The sequence below is a fragment of the Mandrillus leucophaeus genome, unplaced genomic scaffold, assembly GCF_000951045.1.
Source record: "Mandrillus leucophaeus isolate KB7577 unplaced genomic scaffold, Mleu.le_1.0 Scaffold321, whole genome shotgun sequence".
Lineage (NCBI taxonomy): Eukaryota > Metazoa > Chordata > Mammalia > Primates > Cercopithecidae > Mandrillus > Mandrillus leucophaeus.
Window position 1 is genome coordinate 3,039,071 of NW_012103377.1, and position 22,697 is coordinate 3,061,767.

The 22,697-nt window shown below is 40.9% G+C and overlaps 1 protein-coding gene across 2 annotated transcripts in view; it reads right to left on the bottom strand.

Moving 5' to 3' along the window:
- PHEX (phosphate regulating endopeptidase homolog, X-linked) overlaps nucleotides 1–22,697 on the bottom strand; it is a 224,577-nt gene that overhangs the window by 120,071 nt on the left and 81,809 nt on the right. For both annotated transcript variants that reach the window (XM_011988020.1, XM_011988019.1), the window contains exons 11-12: nucleotides 21,320–21,448; nucleotides 67–168 (exon numbers count right to left, since the gene is read on the bottom strand). In XM_011988020.1, the coding sequence (XP_011843410.1) occupies nucleotides 67–168; nucleotides 21,320–21,448 (231 nt within the window). The remainder of the gene's footprint in view (nucleotides 1–66; nucleotides 169–21,319; nucleotides 21,449–22,697) is intronic.

Sequence of the window (22,697 nt, forward strand, 5' to 3'; positions counted from 1 at the left end):
TCAATGTCAAGGATGAAAATCCATTAAACCAGAAGTCTTATTGTTTTCATCAAAAGGAATCCTTACCTTTTCTTTGGCTTTCCTTTTCGTTCCCGCATCCATCCACTCATTTTCTTTCTCTAGCATGTCAATAAAGGCCCAGCGAACGCCCTCAATCAATTCCTCCATCTACAAGAAAATACCCAAAGAGGAAACGTCAAAGCCAAGAAGCTTCAGTCGAGGTTGTCTGGAACAAAATTGGCTTGCATGAGAAATGACTCAATACTCAACATGGTAAGTAAGGGGTTCCTTCAGCTTGACTCCATGCTCTGGCAACACTTCTTTTTCCAGGAAAATTCCCTTTTTTCCACCACTAAAATATAACTAACCAGGCCCAGCACGGTGGCTCATGCCTGTAATCCCAACACTTTGGGAGGCCAAGGCAGGTGGATCACTTGAGCCCAGGAGTTCGAGACCAGCACAGGCAACACGGTGAAACCCCATCTCTATCAAAAATATAAAAATTAGCTGGGCATGGTGGCTCATGCCTGCAATCACAGGACTTTGAGGCTGAGGTGAATGTTTCACTTGGGTCCAGGGGTTCAAGACCAACATGGGCAACATGGCAAAATCCCATCTCTACAAAAAATATAAAAATTAGCTGGGTGTAGTGGCAAATGCCTGTAGTCCCAGCCACTCAGGAAGCTGAGGTGGGAGGATTGCTTGAGCCCAAGAGGTAGAGGTTGTAGTGAGCCATGACCACACCACTGTACTCCAGCCTGGGCAACAAAGCAAGACCTGTCTCCAAAAATAAATAAATAAACAAATAAGATGATAACCATTTCTTTCCATGAGAATAATGTGATGGCCCAGCCGTAAAATGAATTATACAGGTATACAGGGACAGGAATTCACCATAGATTATGACAAACCAATAACTTACCCGTCTGTAGCTACTAAGCTGGTTCATCCTTATCAAAGTACTAACTAATTTTAATCATTTAATAAAGGACTGAGAGAGACAGGCAAAGGCATGGGCTGTGCATTTCAGATAGGTATTGCAGAAGAAAGCGAACAGTTGAAAGAGATAACTGTCAACACAGAGAAACGGGCAGGGAGAGTTAGCACCCCAAAGGACACTTCACCAATATGAATCACACTTATGTCAGGACCCCAGTTCTTTCCAAATTTAGTTCCGTGGGTTAAAATAAATGTTCGGCTGTGCTATATCATCTTCCTACTCTCCCTCTCTACTCCTTGGCAGCTCAGAAAACTCTTGTTATTTCAAATTTAAAAGTGTAGGTATAGGCCAGGAGCAGTGACTCACCCCTATAATCTCAGGACTTTGGGAGGTCGAAGTGGGAGGATTACTTGAGGCCAGGAGTTCGAGACCAGCCTGGGCAACACAAGAAGACCTCATCTCTATAAAAACAAAATTATTTTTAAAAGGCTGCGCATGGTGACGCCTGCACCTATAGTCCTAGCAACTCAGGAGGCTGAGGCAGGAAGATCACTTGAGCTCAGGAGTTTGAGGCTGCAGTGAGCTATGATTGCACTACTATACTTCAGCCTGGGTGACAGAGTGAGACCTTGTCTCTAAAAAAATAATGAAATAAAATGGTAGGCCTAAAGGGGACTGCTACAGAAAGGTGGTCTTCTGAAAGGCCTCTTGCAAAGCATTTGAACAGTGAGGCCACACTCATAGTGAGGATGTGTGTGCCTGGCTTTGCTGCCAGTGTCTGTGGACCAAAAGAGAGGACTAGAGGCAAGGAGCTACTGACATGTCACATTAGAGGCCACCTGCAGCAGTGTGAGGAGGCCCTGCCTGTTCATGGATACGAACCCCTCAAAACCCAGTTCTCCTGCAGAGATGCTTTGGCTTTCTCAATGGGACACTCAAGAAAGAAAAAATACTGGGTTTCGCCCCAGAATGAACTTTTTCATTTGAGAGTATGGTGTTGTCAATCAATTGTTAACATTAATTCTAGAAGAAAAGACGTGGAAATGTTTCCTTGCTTCTATAATAGTCAGCACTAAGCTTAAAATAATGTTTTTCTGTTTAATAAGTTTTCAGCTATGTTTTCAGTTCAATAACAGTTGTGAGGGAACCAGAGCTATAAATCAGTGGGCTGGGTTCCATCATATGTAAATAAGAACAAACAGCAGATGGAAGGGGGTCGGAGGAGCTTCACAGCTATTTCTTCCCAACTTGGCAAAAACATTAAAAGAAGAGAAACTTCAACTTGGGATAAAACACAAACTGTTAGAAGAGCAAAGAGCAAAAGGTCCTTTAAAACTCATTAAGTCAGTGGTTCTTAACTTTGTCTGCCCATTAGAATCTTTGGAGGAACTTTAAAAAAATACCGACAGCTGGGCGTAGTCACTCACGCCTGTGATCCCAGCACTTTGGGAGGCCAAGGCGGGCGAATCACTTGAGGTCAGGAGTTCGAGACCAGCCTGGCCAACAGGGTGAAACCCTGTCTCTACTAAAAATACAAAAAAAAATAGCTGGGTATAGTGGCAGGCATCTGTAATTCCAGCTACTTGGGAGGCTGAGGCAGGAGAATCGCTGGAATCTGGGAGGCGGAGGTTGCAGTGAGCCGAGATCGCACCACTGCACTCCAGTCTGGGTGACAGCAAGACTCCATCTCAAACGAAAAAAAAAAAAAAGAAAATACTGACAAAAAAATTTCTAAATAAAATAAAAAATCCTGAGACCTGGGCATCGGGATGCTAGTATCATTGTTCTGAGGTCCAGCCTGGGCACTGGGAGGGTTTAAAAAGCTCCCCAGGTAATTCTAATGTGCAGTCAGGGCTGGGACCCACTGGACCAGGGGAAACCATTTATTTGACAGATAAGGAAACTAAGGATCAAGGAGTCTATAATCTGCTCAAGCTCATACAGCTAATGAGGACCAAAGCCAGGACCTGAACAAAGAGCTAAAATAACAGTAGAGAGCTCAGAGCCTCTAGTAGAAACAGAGGATTCCTCCCAAAATCAGAGAGAAATGCCAGGGGGTAAAAGGGAATCAACTGAGACATGTAGAAGTCACCATTTCAAACAGAAGACCCACATCAGGAGGATATTAAAATGACAAGGAAATCTCCAGGAACTAGATCTTTTGCCTATTGGCAAGCCTAAGTCTTTTTTTTTTTTTTTTTTTTTTTTTTTTTTTTGAGACGGAGTCTGACTCTGTTGTTCAGGCTGGCTCACTACTCACTGCAACCACCACCTCCCAGGTTCAAGCGATTCTCCTGCCTCAGCCTCCCAAGCAGTTGAGATCATAGACACGCACCACCATGCCAGCTAATTTTTGTATATTTTTAGTAGAGACAGGATTTCACCATATTGCCCAGGCTGGTCTTTAACCCCTGAGCTCAGATGATCCACCCGCCTCAGCCTCCCAAAGTGCTGGGATTACAGGCATGAGCCACCGTGCCTGGCCCTAAGTCTTTAGGACCTCACCATGTAGCAACATGCATTGGCTGGCCCAACAAGATAAATTCTATCTTCCCAAATTAGGGAGGGGCAATGGGGAGGAAAAGAAGTGGGTGGACTCCAAGGAGAGATTTAGTGACCAAACCAATGGAAACAGATGATTCATTTTATGTGGGAAAATGAGGAAAGTAGAGTCAGATTCATTCCTAGGCTTCAGAAGGGTATGGGCAACCACTGCCATTCAATAAGACTGAGAAAGCTGGAAGAAAAAGAGGGATGGGGACAGAAGCCAAACTAGTGGGATGAAGAGTGTATGGGAAGCGAAGACAGCAAGTCTGCTCAAATTAACTGAGTTTGTCTATGAAGGAGAAAAAGCAAAGATAGGAGAGAAGGAGATGTAGGGTTAAGGGAAGGGTCTGAGGGTTTGGAGTCTGGGTTTCATGCATATGCTTGCTGATGCTGCCACTACTGTTTTTGTTGTTGTTGAACAGCTGCGAGATTTGACTATGTTTAAATACCAATAGAAAGGATCCAGCGAAAAGGAAGAGACTGAAAATATGGGACAAAGAAAGCCATGAGTGGTGTCTCAGAGGGCAAAAGAGGTGATAGGATCCAGAGACTATATGGAAGGATTCACCTTACACATGAGACAGACACTTATGAGAGGAGAGAAGATTAAAATGATAGACAGGCATGCAGAAGAATCTAAGATTAGATGTAGAACGTTGAGAGTCCTGGTATAAAGGTGGGTCTTTTCTCCATGGAATAGGATTGAGACCTTCTGCTTAAAGGGAGGTTTCTCTAAAAAATTACATTTCTTCACACATGTGCATCCTGGCAGCATGAACGTGTTACTAGGAAGACAGGTACAGTAGTAGCCCCTTATTCACGATTTTGCTTTCCATAGTTTCAGTTACCTGTGGGCATCTGTGGTCTGAAAATATTAAATGGAAAATTTCAGAAATAAACAACTCACAAGTTTTAAATTGCACACCATTCTGATTAGTGTGATGAAGTTTCACGCCATCCCAACCTGTCTGGCCCGGGATGTGAATCACCCTTCATTTGTCCAGCATCTCCATCCTGTATGTACCCACCCAATAGTCACTTGCTAGGTATCTTGGTTATCAGACAGATCATAGGAAGTACAAGCATGAGTTCAGTACCATAAGATACTCTGAGAGAAAGAGAGACCACATTCACATAACTTTTATTACAGTATATCATTATAACTGTTCTATTTTATTATTAGTTATTGGTGTTAATCTCTTACTGTGCCTACTTTATAAATTAAACTTTATGATAGTTATATATGTGTAGGAAAAACATAGTATATATAGAGTTTGGTACTATCTCCAGTCTCATCCACTGGGCTGGGCGGCGGGGTCTTGTAAAGTATCTGTCTCAGATAATGGGGGATTACTATATATACAGATAGGGACAAAGAGGACAATAAAAGGTTCCCTCTCAATACCCTGGCCAGGATGTAGCAATAATAGAAAGCACCCAATAAATAATAAAAGATTGAACATGTCCAAAGAAAATATTTATTTGGGATAAGGTATACAAAAGCAAAATATTTTATTATGTTTTAAAATAAATTAATTCGTCAAAAAAAAAAGCACTCTCCAAGCTAAAAAGATCTTTGGCAAATTCTGGAATTTTTGGATTCCTATGATGAATCTTAAGGTCATTTTGCTCCTGTTCTCTTTGGGACATTTTTATGGAGTATGTGGTTATTACTAAAATGGGGCTGAGTGTTTCTAGATACTTCTCTCTAAGCAGCTTGGTTTCACAGGACCCTCCCCATCCAGCATCTCCTAGGCGTTAAAATGGCTATCAAATTCATTAAAATTTAATGCATTTTGAAAAGATTTTCAGGACGGGCACAGTGGCTCACATCTTTAATTCCAGCACTTTGGGACGCTGAGGCGGGTGGATCACCTGAGGTCAGGAGTTCGAGACCAGCCTGACCAACATAGTGAAACCCCATCTCTACTAAATACAAAAAAAGAAATTAGCCAGGCATGGTGGCACATGCCTGTAACCTCAGCTACTTGGGAGGCTGAGACAGGAGAATCGCTTGAACCCGGAAAGCAGAGGTTGCAGTGAGCCGAGATTGCACCATAGCACTCCAGCCTGGGTAACAGAGCAAGACTCTGTCTCTAAATAAATAAATAAGAAAAGGTTTTCAAAGTTCTTTGTCTGCAACCCGTTGATTGGCATTCTAAATGAAAATAAAAAGAGGCAAAAAAGATTTCAGCCCACTGCCAGAGTGAAAAATGACAAATAGTTTATTCACATGCCACTTCCTTCCTCCTCTGCCTTTTCTTCCACCTCCTCCCCTGCCGCCACCACCTCTGTCTTCCCTGAATCCACACTTCGGTAACTCTCTTTGTGGCTCTCTCACATTTGTCAAAACGTGGGTAAATCACTTTTTGTTTTCCCATGAGCCTCAGCTGCTCTTTGCCCTTGTCTTCTCTGGCACCTCCACTCCCCACAACATCCCCCATCTCAGGTTCTCAATTTTTTTCTTTTTCTTTTTTTTCTCTCTCTTTTTTTTTTTTTTGCAGACTTTACAGATTTATTGTATAACATTTTCTGTAAAATGGTGTTGAACTACCCCAGCAGACTTCAAGAACAAGGAAAATCTTTGAAGGTGATTAATTTCATTGGTTGACATGTCAATGCAAATAAGAGAAATAATTATTTTAGCATGCTGGAACTAGGAAGATAAATCACTGAACACTTCTGATTTTTATCTTCAGACTACTCTACAGCATCACACAATAACATTGCCTTCAGTCAAGTCAAAAACCTGCTGTAATTTTAAAGTAACAAGAAAAGAGAGAAACAGTATTTCTTCACTAAACTTTGACCTCACACCTCAACCAGGCAGCATATAACATTAATAGAAATCCCTTAAACTGGAAGTCTTAAGGTGAAGTTATCCGTAGGAAATATTTAGAGCCAGTCAAAGGTCAAAATATAACATATAAAAATTAACTCAAGTGTTATTATGGTAAAATCTGCCATATTCAGGCTAAGAGCCCTCTAGGCAAAGCAACATTTTGTTAAATATCTATTTATTTCAGGGGCAGGGCGCGATGGCTCCCACCTGTAATCTCCAGCACTTTGGGAGGCCAAGGTGGGCGAATCATCTGAGGACAGGAGTTCAAGACTAGCCTGGTCAACATGGTGAAACCCCGTCTCTACTAAAAATACAAAAATTAGCCAGCCATGGTGGCGGGCAACTATAATCCCAGCTACTCGAGAGGCTGAGGCACAAGAATCGCTTGAACCCGGGAGGTGGAGTGAGCCGAGATCACCCCACTGCACTCAAGCCTGGGTGACAGAGCAAGACTCTGTCTTTAAAAAAACAAAAACAAAAACAAAAACAAAACAAACAAACAAAAAAACATTTATTTCAGAGTTTATGGAACCACACTATAAAAGTATGGTTCATTTGGTTGATCTATGGGCAGTTCTTAGTTCTTTTCCTCAACCAGTATTATCTAAAAACAGGTTCTTCTTTTTTCATTCTTTGTACCCCAGGATTTTGCCCATAGTGTTCTACGTCAGACACCAGACATTGGTAAGTCACATATGCATAGGCACTTGTTACCCTTCCATCCAGGGCTTGGCTTTAATGAGATGGTTAAAGTAAAGCCCTCTCTTTACTTTAAAGAGAGGGCTCTTCTCTTGCCCTCACCTTACCCTTCCTCCCATCACATGGATGTAAGAATTCTGTACTTTGTATAAATGAGTCATGATGGTTCTATTAATACATTTGAAGGGACATATGCCAACCTTGCTTTAAGGAGGGGTCAGTTTGCCCCATTATCAGTTGTAGTTTTCTTCAAAGCTTTGTCCCTGATAATAAGGAAATCCCACAAGGCAACTCAAATCCCACCTCATACCCATGAATCCTAGACACTTAAACCCACACTTTCAATTCCCTCTCTGAGTTCCTGGGAGGCTTAAAACCAGAATAATACATATATGTGTGTTTAATTGTTGTCTTTTCATTTATATTTATTTGGTCTCCCTAACAAGACCCATAAGCTTTGAGAACAGGAACCGTGATTTAGATCAAACGAGATCATGAATATCTCGTTTGAAGCAAACAAAAAAGTATTCTGCTAATTTAAAATTTTGTTTTATGATTTCATATCTCATGTGATGTGATTTTTCACGATATGAGTCCATATCTCACATTCACACTTAATATTAAAATATAGCAGATGCTCAGTAAATACAAGTTGATCAATTTATGCTTTTTGAAACCTTCAATTGGTACCTAGCAGAGTTGAAACTGAATCAGGCCGGGCGCGGTGGCTCAAGCCTGTAATCCCAGCACTTTGGGAGGCCGAGACGGGCGGATCACGAGGTCAGGAGATCGAGACCATCCTGGCTAACCCGGTGAAACCCCGTCTCTACTAAAAAGTACAAAAAACTAGCCGGGTGAGGTGGCGGGCACCTGTAGTCCCAGCTACTCGGGAGGCTGAGGCAGGAGAAAGAATTGCTTGAACCCGGGAGGTGGAGTGAGCCGAGATCACCCCACTGCACTCAAGCCTGGGTGACAGAGCAAGACTTGGTCTCGGGGAAAAAAAAAAAAAAAAAAAAGAAACTGAATCAAATATCTTACATATATGCTAACAGATAACAGTTATTCCAATAGTATAAAGAGAAAATATTAACAAACTCACTCATAGAAAATATGGTGTTGTGCAGATATGATCATGAGATTTAACAACATGAAAGCTGAAAAAGGAAAAAAAAAATGCATAGTACCCTTTTTAGGTGAAGTCATTTTTGAAAAGAGAGACCTACTCTGATTTAATAATTCAAAGCCTGAATCCATGAATAGAACTTATCAGTGAGTAGCAAATCCATCTTTATATTAGGGGACAAAGTTCACAGCAAATGTCTCCGGAATGACTGTAGCCTACTACCAAACACAAACATTAGTGGAAATCAGATGACTCAGTAAGTTAGCCTAGTCCATTCTAAGATAGGTGATGTCAACATGGTACAGCTAGGAATGGTTTAAAAATACAGTACATATCTAGGAGGAATAATTATAGGCTAAGAGTTCTGAAAAAGGAAAGAAAGGAAAAAGAAAAAAATCAGTAAGGTTGATTATGTGCACTAACCTTAAACTAATTTAATGTTAATAAAATTCTTAATGAAAAGGCATAATGTTGAGTAGGTTTTCCTCTTTAATATACTTAGAAGTTATAACATCTGGAAAAAACCATGAGATTAAAATGTTTCCAGTCTTCCCATTGCTCTAGAACAGGGCAAGTTTTCTTGAGTTGTAACCACTTGATTAGTGGAATGTGAAAAATGGAAATCATTGTTAATAATTTATGTGGATAACCCTGAAGAAATAGGCTTTAATCTCAGGGGGACTCTTAAAACTTTTCTTTCTGGCAATTGTCACTTTACTAGAAACACAGACGTTAAATAAATCAATGTACCAATAAATAGTAAATATTCATTAATTCATTACTTATACTGTAACTATTTATAAAAATGACCTTGGATTGGCTCCTGATAAAAAATAATGGCAACAAAATAAGTAAAAAGTGACCTATATTGAAGTGGGACATGTGGTTAACCAGAAAAACTAAGGATAGTTAGAAAATGCTGAGGTTTCTGGCAGCCAAGTGAGTGAATAAATCATATCAGTTTGTCAGGATTAGCAATGTTACATACCTATTAAACATTTTGGCAAAAGAAGAAAAAATCAAATTATTTGGGCCCAAGTCATGCTATAAAGTGGGTTATTCTGGCGGTACAGGAAGAGTTTCTCATGTCCTTTTATCTAAAGGCATATATTCATAAGACTCAGGTAGATATTTATATTTATATTTGCTGGATATGAACATATAGGCTGTGTTCTAATTTTATAACTCATCTTTTCCTGTTTTCCACTTTCCAACTTTAAGAGAGGATGAATCAGAAACCAGAATAATATTTACAAGTCAATCGGTCTCAAATAGTCTAGCCTTTGGCTGTGGGTAAATTCTCCCCAGCAAGTAACTATGTCTAGTCACTTCCAACATTCAGATCTGTTGGAAGGCATAAATGTTTTCTTTAGGTAAATGAATTTCTAATACAGGGTCTTCACATTCCATAGGTCTGACCAGATCTGCTTGACAAGACTGTAGCTGATAATATGTGGCAAAGGCAACACTGCCCAATGCTAGCCAGAAATGGAGAAAACAAACAAGAAAGGTGAGCCAATGTGTCATCGTCATAGCAGCATACTGAAGGACAAGGACAAGAGTAAATGTTCACACTTGTTTCAAAAGAATTCCCAATGAGCTATCTAAATTACTTGTTTTGCTGGATGTTACTTGACCAAAGATTGCATAAATGAGCTGTCACGACTGGGACCTGATATTTGTTGCAACAAGATTTAGCCTGTAGAGGGTTGTGAAATCTGAACCTATTCTAGAAATTATACGGCTGGGCACGGTGGTTCATGCCTGAAATCCCAGCACTTTGGGAGGCCAAGGAGGGCAGATCACGAGGTCAGGAGATCGAGACCATCCTGGCTAACACAGTGAAACCCCATCTCTACTAAAAATACAAAAAATTAGCCAGGCGTGGTGGCATGCACCTGTGGTCCCAGCTACTTGGGAGGCTGAGGCAAGAGAATGGCATGAACCTGTAAGGCAGAGGTTGCAGTGAGCCAAGATCACACTATTGCACTCCAGCCTGGGCAAGAGGGTGAGATTTGGTCTCAAAAAAAAAAAAAGAAAAAGAAAAAGAAAAAAGAAAAAAAGAAATTATATTTGGCTCCTCGAGTAATTTCATGAGACTCTTGTGTGAGCCAGACTTGGCATTAAATGATAGGGTGGGTTCTGGAATGTGGCCAGGGCACTAGCATGAAAAGGATCTTTATTCCAATGAAAGCTACTACACTAGGCATGTATGGAGGAGTAGCAACAGTAAAACCCCCCAGGCACCTCCCTCACTCTACAATAAATTTAAAAGAGGCAATCTAAATGCAGAAGTTGCCACAGCCCATGCCAGGAAGTTGATGTTATAAATTCTATCTTAATTATTAACATTAGGCATGGCAATATTAGCAATAAGAGTAGCTGACATTCACTAAGCACTTGTTGTATACCAGGTATTGTGCTAGGCCTTCTACATAGATTACCTCATTTAATTCTCACCACAAATGAAACAGGGACATACTACTTTTATCCCTATTTGTGATACACAGCGCTGAGAGCTTTAATGCCATACCCTTCATTTATCCACACCCTTTACTGTGTGACTTTGCGGATCCTCTCAATAAAAATGCAGAGTTACAGGTGGTTTATACTTGTAATCCCAACACTTTGGAAAGCCAAGGCAGGCAGATCGCTTAAGCTCACGAGTCCAAGACCAGCCTGGACAACATGGCAAAACCCCGTCTCTACAAAAAAGACAAAAATTAGCCGGGCATCATGGCGCACACCTGTAGTCCCAGCTACTCGGGAGGCTAAAGTGGGAAGATGGCTTGAGTCTGGGAGGCGGAGCCTGCAGTGAGCAGAGATCGCACCACTGCACTGCAACCTGGGTGACAGAGCCAGACCTTGTCTCCAAAAGGAAAAAAAAAAAAAAATGCAGACCCTGTTTCCCTAGTCTGTAAATCTGGGCCAGCCTTGTGACTTGCTTTGGCCAACAAAATGCGGATATTACATTATGCCTGTTCTGAGCCTAGGTCTCAAGAGACCTCACATGTTTCTACTTGCTCACTTGAACTTCTGCCATCACCATGAGAACATGCATAGGCTAGCCGGCTGAAGGAAGTAAGACACATGAAGCAGAGCCGAGTCATTCCAATCACCTCTGCCAAAGCCAACCTTGATCAGCCAACCCCCAGAAATTCAAGCCAGCCTGGCCAAAATCAGCAGAGCTGCATGGGGGCCGCCACTGACTCCAGATGCATCAGCAGTAACTGCTTATTGTCAGATGCCAGTGAGGCTTTGTGATTGATTGTTACACAGCACTACCATAGCAACAGAAACTCTTGCATCATTTATAAACAGGAAAACAAGCTCAAAGAAGTTAACTGATTTACCCATGTTGGTAAGAGCAGAGCTGGGCTATGAGCTATCAATGCAACTTTGCAGAAAACCAGACATAATTTCCTTATCAGGTCAATATTTTATAAATATATTAAAAAGCCCTTAAAAAAACCAAATCATCATGGTTTGCCTTAATTTGGACAGGTCTTCAGCAACGTTTCTCTGGAAAGTGATCTTTATAATAATAACCAACACCACTTACTAGACAAACAGAAACAGGGGTATTTGGTAGCCAAAGAGAATATCCTTTCTTTCACAGTTTGTGATGAAGGGACCATTGTCTTTATCTGTACAATGGCCTTACTGAGAACAACCCTTGTGAGCAGGTGAATTCGCAAGGAACGAAAACCCTTCAGTATAAGGGCAATGCTATAATGCATGACACTGACTTTCATGTGACTTCTGCCATCAACGTTATAGTTACATCTCATTTACTCAACCACTGAGAGAAACAGTGAGCGAGGGAATTGGAGAACTTAAAGAATATTAATGGCAGTACATCAATTCAATTATCTTAGCTCACTAATGAGGTGAACTTCTAGTGTATTGAGGTTGCAAGTTCAAACTCTGCCACTGCAATTGGACCCACGTGGGTATTTAACTCTTCGACACCAGATGTAGCAGTATGGGGTGGGAGGAGAATTCTTTCTTTAGGATAAGAATTACTACTGGAATTGCTCAGGCAGAGAGCAGCTCAGAAAAAATGGAAGATATTGTAGGTCATCCATGGCATTACTTGGGAACATGAACAATGTCTTTAAAGAGAAATAGAATAGCCGGCTAGAGTGCAGGAGAAATTAGTGAATTGTTTTACATAGGGAGTCAAGTTTTAGTTCTTCACTTAATAAAGTCTAAATCTGAAGTGTAATAGATTTGCTCTGCTTTAACTAGATTAACCTTCTGCATATAGAATGTTTTAACATATGATAGGAGATCAGTGACTTTAGCTTTGATCTGAGAGCTGACAAAGACTCTCTCCTTGACCAAAGTTTAGTCAGGCTCCTCTGAGCCCTCTTCTCAAGTATGTCTTGCCCTTACCCTCCTCTCAGCCTCCCACCCCCATCCTATCCTTGTCAAGCCTGCCTAGTCCAGTTGTAGCAAGAATCCTGCTAAGTCACTTTAGAAAGAATCCCCATCCTGATCACCTTGGCCTGCCTTCCACAAGAATCCTGTTAAGTTGGTTTAGCAAGAATTTCCCTTCTCCTGATGTCTCCTCTCCATAATTTTCCATCCACTGACCCCCTCATTCTCCTCACTGGCTATAAATCTCCAGCTGTCTTTGCTGTATTTAGAGTTGAGCCTAACCTTTCTCCCCTGTTGCAATAGACTTGACACCTCGTGCAATAGTCCTGAATAGTCTTCATTACTATTTTAACAAGTGTCAAAATAATTATTTTCTTCAACTGGGTTTACTCTATAACAAAAATGCAGAAAATCTGAGGGAGCAGCAAAAAATACCTACTGGCGGAGATGAGATATATGAATAAAGGTAAGTAGTCCAGGGACACAGTGTCTACAATGAAACAAACCAAGACATGGTTTATACAGAAGAACTTAGCCCAGCCAAAATGTTCACATGGGAACTTCAACTTTACTGAATTTTCTAGAAACTAGAGATAAAGCAACAAGGCCTTTTTTCCCATCAATGCAATAGAAAAATTTTTCTTTGATGTATGTATTCACATTTCTGCCTTAGTAGAGAATGGTAAACATTTTTTTAAACTTTGATAATAAATCTTATAGAGCCTTTGGGTTACCACTGCAAACATCAGGGATCACTCCTTAGAATGATGTATGTACAAAATATGAGAAATTGAGCTCAGTGTGTAGACTGAGCCAAAGATATAGCTGCAAAGTTGTTCTTAGATTAAATCAATAGTAGCTTGCTTCTTATCATTTCCGTCTTTCTCCTGAGAGTTTTATGAACACAAAAACATGATGTCAACTGGTTGGATTTGAATTAGGTTTCCACTATATTTATATTTAAAATATTGAAATACTAGAAGCCAAACCTATTCCAACTGTTTCCTACCTGTGAAATGTTAAAAAAAATATGAAATGTGTGCCTTTTTAAGATCTTAATATTAGAATAAGTAATTTGCTAACAAGGGTAATTATAAGATAAGCCATTAAGAAGGTTCTGATCTCCTCATATTCATAAAATTGGCAAAGATTCAAGTGTCTTCAGAGAGAAGCAAGGAAATGGAACACTGGTTTCCATGTAGATTGTCTGGGCTTGAACCCCACCAAGGCCATTTTCAAGCTGTATGACTCCAGAGAATTTACTTCAACTCTCTGAGCCTGTTTCCTCATCTGGAAAATTAGGGCACTAATAGCAGTAACAGAGTCATTGCGAGGATAAGTGAGTTTGCACACTGAAAGCACTTAGAAGAATACCAGATACCTAATTAAACCTCAGTGAAAGCTAACTGCTACTATTATTATAATCACCACATTTTAAAACCAATATATCCTGACCATCACAGTCACAACTAGGCCCATGGTGACAATCCCTTCATTCCCTGGCCTTCGTTGGAATCTTCACCTGCCCTACATGGACATGAGTATCTATCTGGGGCACTTACTTCTACATTACAGATATGAATAATCATCATCATCATCATCATCAAACAAGGCCAGGTGCAGTGGCTCATGTCTGTAATCCCAGCACTTTGGGAGGCTGAGGCAGGCAGATCACTTAAAGTCAGGAGTTCAAGACCAGCTTGGCCAACATGAGGAAACCCCATCTCTACCAAAAAAAAAAAGAATACAAAAATTAGCTGGACGTGGTGGTGCACACCTGTAATCCCAGCTACTCAGGAGGCTGAGGCACAAGAATGGCTTGAACTCAGGAGGCAGAGGTTGCAGTGAGCCAAGATCATACCACTGCACTTCAGCCTGGTTGATGGAGCAAGACTCTGTCTCAAAAAAAAAAAAAAAAAAAAAAAAAGGAAAGAAAAAGGAAAAGACAAGAGTATTAAAAAATAAAAATAAATAAAAGAGAAAATTAGCAATTGATAACTTTAGACATCCTTCCTGAACACAATTAATCCTCTCTCCTGCCATTTAGGTCATGAGCATATGGATCAGGGCTTGTCGTAGTGGAACGAGAGCATCTTCTCTAGTTACGGTGATGATACGTCATCAGTTCTCTGAAGGAGTCCCACTTTCATGTAACTTTCCACAAAAGTAGTATTAAATGCTTAGCTAGTGGAATATGTTTTAAAATTATAAATAATCTTCATCTAAATAAGAAAAAATTAAAGAAGTCCTCTGATGGACAAAGTTATGATCTTTAGTTCTGGAGAATGGGGGAAGAAGGGGAGGTAAGGAGGGAGAAAATGTTAATATAAAAGTCAATGGAGGCCAGGCACAGTGGCTCACACCTGTAATCCCAACACTTTGGGAGGCCCAGGCAGATGGATCACGAGGTCAGGAGTTTGAGACCAGCCTGGCCAGCGTGGTGAAACCCCATCTCTACTAAAAATAGAAAAAATTAGCTGGGTGTGGTGACACGTGCCTGTAATCCCAGCTACTTGGGAGGCTGAGGCAAAAGAAATGCTTGAACCCGGGAGGCAGAGGTTGCAGTGAGCCGAGATTGCACCACTGCACTCCAGACTGGGCGACAGAGCGAGACTCCATCTCAGGGGGGGGAAAAAGTCAATGGCAATGGTATCCGCAGGACATATTTAACTTGACCCCCAGAATACTGACCAAGATTTAAAATATGAGAGATTTCACATAAAAATCCAGATATTTGACTTCTCTCAGAAAACAAACCAGAAACCTGTCTAGCCCCCAAAGCCCTGCATTTCTGCATGAAAATAGTTGACTGGAAACAAGTCGTGGCTGAATCTTGCATAGCACATTCACCACCCCCACAAGCGAGCTTCACTACTATTGCGTCCCAGACACCAAGGTCAATGGCAATTACCATTTATTATTGCACTTGCCCTGGCTTTTGCCTACACCCAGTCAGCATTATTCATGCATGTTATTTAATGTTACTCATTGACCATGCGGGTATTTGAGCTTGGAACCCCTGGCTTCGGCTTGATGGATTCCTTTGTACCTCCAAGGCACTGAACATCCTAATTTGCAGACTACAGTTCATGCAGTCCCTGAGCCAATGAGAACTATGCCTTTATTTGTTTCTGCTTCTAAGCTGGTATTCCAGAAAACCTGAAATATCTTCACCAACTAGCACCTTGACTCTAATTCCCATTCCTGTTCCCAGACCATGAATCCTAGTGTTGCTTGAGTGAGTCCTGCCTCTCTGATATTAGAGCCCCTCTTGAAACAGTTGGCCAGGGACCAAAAAGCGCCACCCTCCCAGTCCCGGCTACTAGGACCCTCTCACCTAGGGACTGAATCCTGCCATGCTGAGCTCAAGGGATCCTTCTTATGTAGACCCGCAATGTTTAATATGGGAGTCACTTAGCAACACTGAAATGTGGCTAGTCCCAAATGAGATATGCTATAAGTATAAAATACACATGGAGTTTAAAAGACAGTATGAAATAAGGCCCATAAACTATTACATGAGTAATTTCATTTTTTTGAGAAAGGGTCTCACTCTGTCACCCGGACTGGAGTGCAGTGGCATAATTTTGGCTCACTGCAGCCTCAACCTCCCAGGCTCAAATGATTCTCCCACCTCAGCCTCCTGAGGAGCTGGGACTACAGGCGTGTGTAATCTTGCCTGGCTATTTTTTTTTTTTTAATTATTTTTTGTAGAGACGGGCTCTCACTCTGTTGCCTAGGTTGGTCTCGAACTCCTGGCCTCAAGTGATCCTCCCACCTCAACCTCCCAAAGTACTAGGATTACAGGTGCGAGCCACCATGCCTGGCCTATTATTAATTTTATATTAATTATGTGTTGAAATGACAATATTTTAGATAAACTGGATTAAACAAAATATATTATTAAAATTAATTTCACTTGTGTTCTTTCACTTTTTTATTGTGGCTACTAGAAAATTTAAAATTACCTATGTGGGCTGGGTGTGGTGACTCACGCCTATAATCTCAGCATTTTGGGAGGCTTAGGCGGGCGGCTCACTTGAGGTCAGGAGTTTGAGACCAGCCTGGCCAACATGGTGAAACCCAACCTCTACCAAAAATACAGAAATTAGCCAGGCATGTTGACAGGTGTCTGTAATCCCAGCTACTCAGGAGGCTGAGGCAGGAGCATCCCTTAAACCCAGGAGGCAGAGGTGGCAGTGAGCCGAGATCATGCCACTGCACTCCAGCCTGGTCAACAGAGTGAGACCCTACCTCAAAAAAAACAAGTGTGGCTCATATTCTACTTCAATTGGATAGTGCTATTTTGGACTGCAAAGACAAAGCAACATTTGCAGCCAATCCCACATGAGTTAATGCTCTGTCCCACTAGCTGGATGGCAAGGGAATGTACTATATAACCTCTTTTGGTGGCTTTCTGTTGAAGGACTCTCCTTTTCTACATGCTATTCTTCTCATTTCTAATTACATTTGCTAAATTCCCATGGTTACGTGTGTGAATGAGTATGAGAGTGTTGGTGTATCAGTGTGTCCAAATGCACACTTGGATGTGGGAAGTCTTAACGAAACAGTAATGTAGAATTATGTGTTTTCCCCAGTGAAAAAGAGGAGAACCCTGATAGGTAGGAAACCTCAATGTGAACTGCTATCTCCTACTCACTCTCTAGAACAAAGGGTGCCAACCACAGGCAGTTGGGCCAACTCTGTCATCAAGAGGTTCTAGAAACAGAGATACGGAGGAGAAGTGGGGCGGGAGCCTCTTAGTAAAACCCAGGTATCAGTTTTCAAAAGATAACTACATAGTTGGTGGGGAACTAAGCCTGGAGGTCCTAAGGCAGGGTTTTTCACAGTCCATTTAAACCAATCTGAATTACAGAAACTTTCAATGATCTGAAAATTAAAGCAGTTACCTGCACTAATGCAACCAGATTTGGTAAATTAAGTATTGCTATTCACGTCAACTGGCCTGGCCTGCTCTTGTGAGTCACCAGGGCTTTTTTTTTTTCTTTTTTGGTGCTGTTTACAAACAAATGAATCATGAGAAGACCTTGCTGCTCCAAGTGTGGTCCGTGACCAGCAGCAGCAGTTGCACCTGGAACCTTGTTAGGCAAATTCTTGGGTCCTACCCCAAATAAAAACTTTAAAAACAAAACAAAACAAACCTTGTTAAAATGCAATGAGAATCTGCATTTTAACAAGCAGATGCTTATGTGATTTGTGTACACATGTAAATTTGAGACATACCTGAAGTTTAAGCTTCTGACTGTATTCATTTGCTTAACAGACTTTTTTGGTAAATAAACAATGGCAGACTTCCATCTGAGTTAGGGTCTTTGGAATTTGCCCCTTTGGGGATCTTTCTGTTTTTCTTTTTCTTTAGACTGTAGCTAATAATACTGAATGTTTTTCAAGTAAATCAGTGGTTCCAGGTGGTTCTTGGATAGAAGCCCTGTAAAAAAAAAAGGCTATAAAAGGCCAGATCATTCTCTTGTAAGTTTCCAACTGAAGTATTCCCTGAGGCAAACAGCTTCAGCACAAGGGACGAAAATAATTTTACATTAAAGAGATGAGTATCTGCCTAACTACCACACTACCCCCATGTACATCAAAATACATCAAAATCAGGGGGGAGATTGCCAAAATCAACTTTATTTTAGAATGTCACACCCTGACACAAGGAAAAGGGACTTTCACACCAAAACTGAGGAAAACAAGTTTAATCCACATACTTTTCATATTAGTTAAAATTCTTCTACTGCCAAAAACCCTCCTGCTATAATTTTTTAAATCTTTCTTTATCCTTTGTTTTTACAGCCTTCCCAGAGCTTATAATATTACCACTGTGATTATCTGATAAGATCTCAAACTATTTACTCTGACCAAGGAGCAAAAGAAAACATGCAATGAGAATATCGAGTATTTTGAAATAAGCCATTAATTCTTCAGTGGGATTGTTTGCAAGAGAACTTTCAGGTTCAAACATAAAGTCTCCTACTTAGACAGCAAAAACAAGTTAACATAGGCCAATTTGTTCCCAGACCAAACTGAGAGTCAGGCTGGTATTTCTCACAGCCCAATAATGAGATGCAAATGAACTGGGGAAGAAGAGAGTTTTATTTTCTGCCACTGGTTACAGGAAGAAAGCCTGGAAATTATCACCAGACCAACTCAAAATTACAAAGTTTTCTAGAGCTCATATACCTTCTAAACTATATGTCTACGTGTAAGTGTGCATTTGTCGAAAGACATAAGTGATAAACTTCTTTTAATCTATAACTAGGTCCGAGTCTTGAAGACCTTCTTCTGGAGCCTCAGTACGTTTACTTAATCTAAACGGATCTAGGTGCTGGGGTGATTACCCTTATCTTGTCTCCTACTAATCATAAAGGTTTGGGGAGTTCCTTTAGACGCCAATAAACTTGTTTGTGGAGGCCTGGGGAGTTTCTTCAGACCCCCAATAAAACTTGTTTAATCCTAAAAGGGTCCTGTTAATAATTCATTCATTATCTTGTCACGCTTCAAGGCCCAGGAAAAGCCTAGACAAAACTCTTGGTGGGCTCTTTGTTACATTCCAGCCTTTGTATATGGGCACTGGCTCAATCAGCTTTTAATGTTTAACCTAGCTACTCAGTTCGTGCTGGGACAGTTGTGATGGAGGCCTGTGTTAGTGAGACCTGGCCTGCCACAAATGTACTTAGATATGGTATTGCAAAGCAAACTTCAGTGCATAAAACATAATCATGTATTATGTAGCAATAATGACTATGTACTGACACATAATACCAACCATTTGGTATTATTATGTATCACTACATGACACCAATCATTTGAACAATCATGACATTACAATGCCTTTGCCCTTAAATTCAATGTTTATTGACCAACCTGCACCCAAGCTGCTCATATATTTGTATCTGATTGACTACATGGATTGTTATTAATCATGCCTGGATCTTTTACTTCATGACATTTGTAAAATATAATTCATCAAAAATAAAATGCAGACAAAAAACCTGGCCAAATCCAAATTCCTAATTCAAAATACACCCTCTCAATAGCGAAAAAACAACCTGATTAAAAAATAGGCAAAAGATCTGAATCGACATTTTTCCAGAGAAGACACATAAACAGTCAGCAGGTTTATGAAAAGGTTTTCATCACTAATCATCAGGGAAATGCAAATCAAACCATAATGAAATACCACTTCACTACCTGTTAGGATGGCTCTGATCAAAAATTTAAGAGGTAAGTTTTGGCAAGGTATTTCTGGAAAAAAAGGGAATGCTCATATGCTGTTGGTAAGAATGTAAACTGGTACAGCCATTATGGAAATAGCATGGAAAATCTTCAAAAAATTAAAAATAGGACTACCATTCAATCCAGCCATCCCACTACTGGGTATATATCCAAAGTAAGTAAAATCAGTATATGGAAGAAAGATCTGCACCTTCATGTTCATTGCAGCATTATTCATAACAGCTAAGATATAGAATAAACCTAAACACCCTTCAATGGATAAATACACAATGAAAATGTGATGTATTCACATTTTGTGAATGGAATATTCGGCCACAAAAATGAAGAAACGAAGAAAATCCTGCCTTTTGCAACAACATAGATAAAGCTAGAGGATATTATGCTAAGTGAAATAAGCCAGACACAGAAAGACAAATATTATATGATCTCACTTATATGTAGAATTTTTATAAAAGTTAAAATATAGAAGCAGAGAGTAGAACAGTAGTTGCCAGGGGCTGGTGGCAGGGAAATGGGGAGATATTGATCAAAGGGTACAAAGTTCTACGATGAATAAGTTCTGGGGATCTAAAATATGCCATGGTGACTATAGTTACTAATTATGTATTGTATACTTGAATTTGCTAAGACAGTAAATCTCAAGTGTCCTCACACCCCCTCCCCCCGCCACACACACACACACAATGGTAAATAAGTGTGACAACAGATATGTTCATTTAATTGTGGCAACCATTTCACAATGTATGTCAAATCATCATGTTGTATACTTTGTTTGTGTTTCTTTTGAGACAGAGTCTCGCTCTGTCGCCTGGGCTGAAGGGCAGTGGCACCATCTTGGCTCACTGCAACCTCCGCCTCCTGGGTTCAAGCGATTCTCCTGCCTCAGCCTCCCAAGTAGCTGGGATTACAGGTGCCCGCCACCACGCCCAGATAATTTTTGTATTGTTTTAGTAGAGATGGGGGGTTTTACCATGTTGGCCAGGCAGGCCTCAAACTCCTGACCTCAAGTCATCTGCCCGGCTTGGCCTCCCAAAGTGCTGGGATTACAGGTGTGAGCCACTGCACCCGGCCGTATACTTCGAATATATACAATTGTTATTAGTCAAATGTACCTCAGTAAAGCCGAAAGAAAAAAAACACATCTTTTCCTCCAGTGCAGTTGAAACAGATGGGGAAGAACACGTTGCCACAGTGATGAGACCCTCTTTGAATTCATGACCTCGAACCTCACCTACATCTGGACATGCCGCCTTCAAGCAGCTACACTACATTCCCTCAGTTTATTCACTCGCCCAGTCCCCTGGACAACTACACACCTTCTCTCTCCTCTAACCTTCAATACTTGCTAACTCATCCTCACTCTCATTTGATGACCTTTCTTCCTATTTCACTTAGAAGTTGAAAGAATCTGAAGACAATATCCACAGGCCCCTACCCCCTGGAAGGCTGACATTAGGCTGCTGAATATACCCTTTTCAGATCTGGCTAAATTGTCATTATTGTTTGCTAGCTGGGGTGCACCACTTACCATTTCCTTCTTATCTTCCTGGAAGTGCACATCTACAAACATCTTTCCAACAACATAAGGGAGGGCACTTTCAATAAAGTTTACACATTTGTCCCACTGAGGCAGCAAAGTTGTGGTCCCCTGGATTACCTGTGGGAGATAATTGATCCCGATTAAACTTCATTTGGATAAAATCCATGGCTGAAAAAAAATTCAAACAACCTGAAGAAAATAGTCTACAAAACATTGCACACCCTAACCCATATATATGCATCAGATAGTAGAGGCAAAGGTAAAATAGCTGAGGAAAAAAAACTCTGCTTGTCCCCATTATATTTCAAACTAAATGAAAATGTTTTAGGCCGGGCGCAGTGGCTCACATCTGTAATCCCACCACTTTAAGAAGCCCAGGTGGGCAGATCACCTGAGGTCAGGTGTTTGAGACCAGCCTGGTCAACATGGTGAAACCCCGTGCTTACTGAAAATACAAAAATTAGCGAGGCAGGGTGGTGCATGCCTGTAATCCCAGCTACTTGGGAGGCCGAGGTGGGAGAATTGTGTGAACCCAGGAAGCAGAGGTTGCAGTGAGCTGAGATCGGGCCACTGCACTCCAACCTGGGCAACAGAGTGAGACTCTGTCTCAAAAAAAAAAAAAAAAAAGGAAGAAAAGAAAGTGTTTTAACAGTTAAAATAATATATTTATCCTTTCTTCCCAATTTTCCCCATTAACAAAAAATCTGGACAATGGTATCATCACTTTTCTGCAGTCAGCAGGGACATGAGAAGATGCTATCCAAGTGTCCAGATAATATTTAATCTCTACTGAGAACTAAAGTTCCACTAACAAGGTCTAGATTCAGTGGGTGAGCAAAGTTCCTGTCCAGCGAGGGTTTCCTTGCTCCGAGTAGCACTCAACAAGGCAGACCAGGAGAACACGGTCCACCATGAACAACACAGGGAGCATACTTACATTGTGTCACAGCAAAAAACACACTGATAAACAAGCAAAATACAGATGTAAATGCTGTGCCCATCTGTCCCAATTATATCATTACAAGAAAACATTTACAAACAAGTAAGAAGGTTCCCGAGCAGGACCTGGAAGGGTCAGAGGTTTACTCTTGGGGATAAAAGCAGAGAAATAAATATAGTGTAAGTTGCCCTTGGAAGTTGGGGGTACAGGCAGGGAGGAAGGGAGGCCCTGAGAACGGTGGCCAGAAGTGTCCTTTGCACAATGTTAGACCCAGGTTGTTTTGAGGAATGGGATTAAGGCTTAATTTCATCTATTCTTCCTCTGATTTCTGGTAACCTCTCTCAGAGGTAAGGGATGAATCTATTTTTAAAACCTCTAGAGAAAGAGATCCTACAACCTTCTTCGGCAATTCAATATTATATTTAG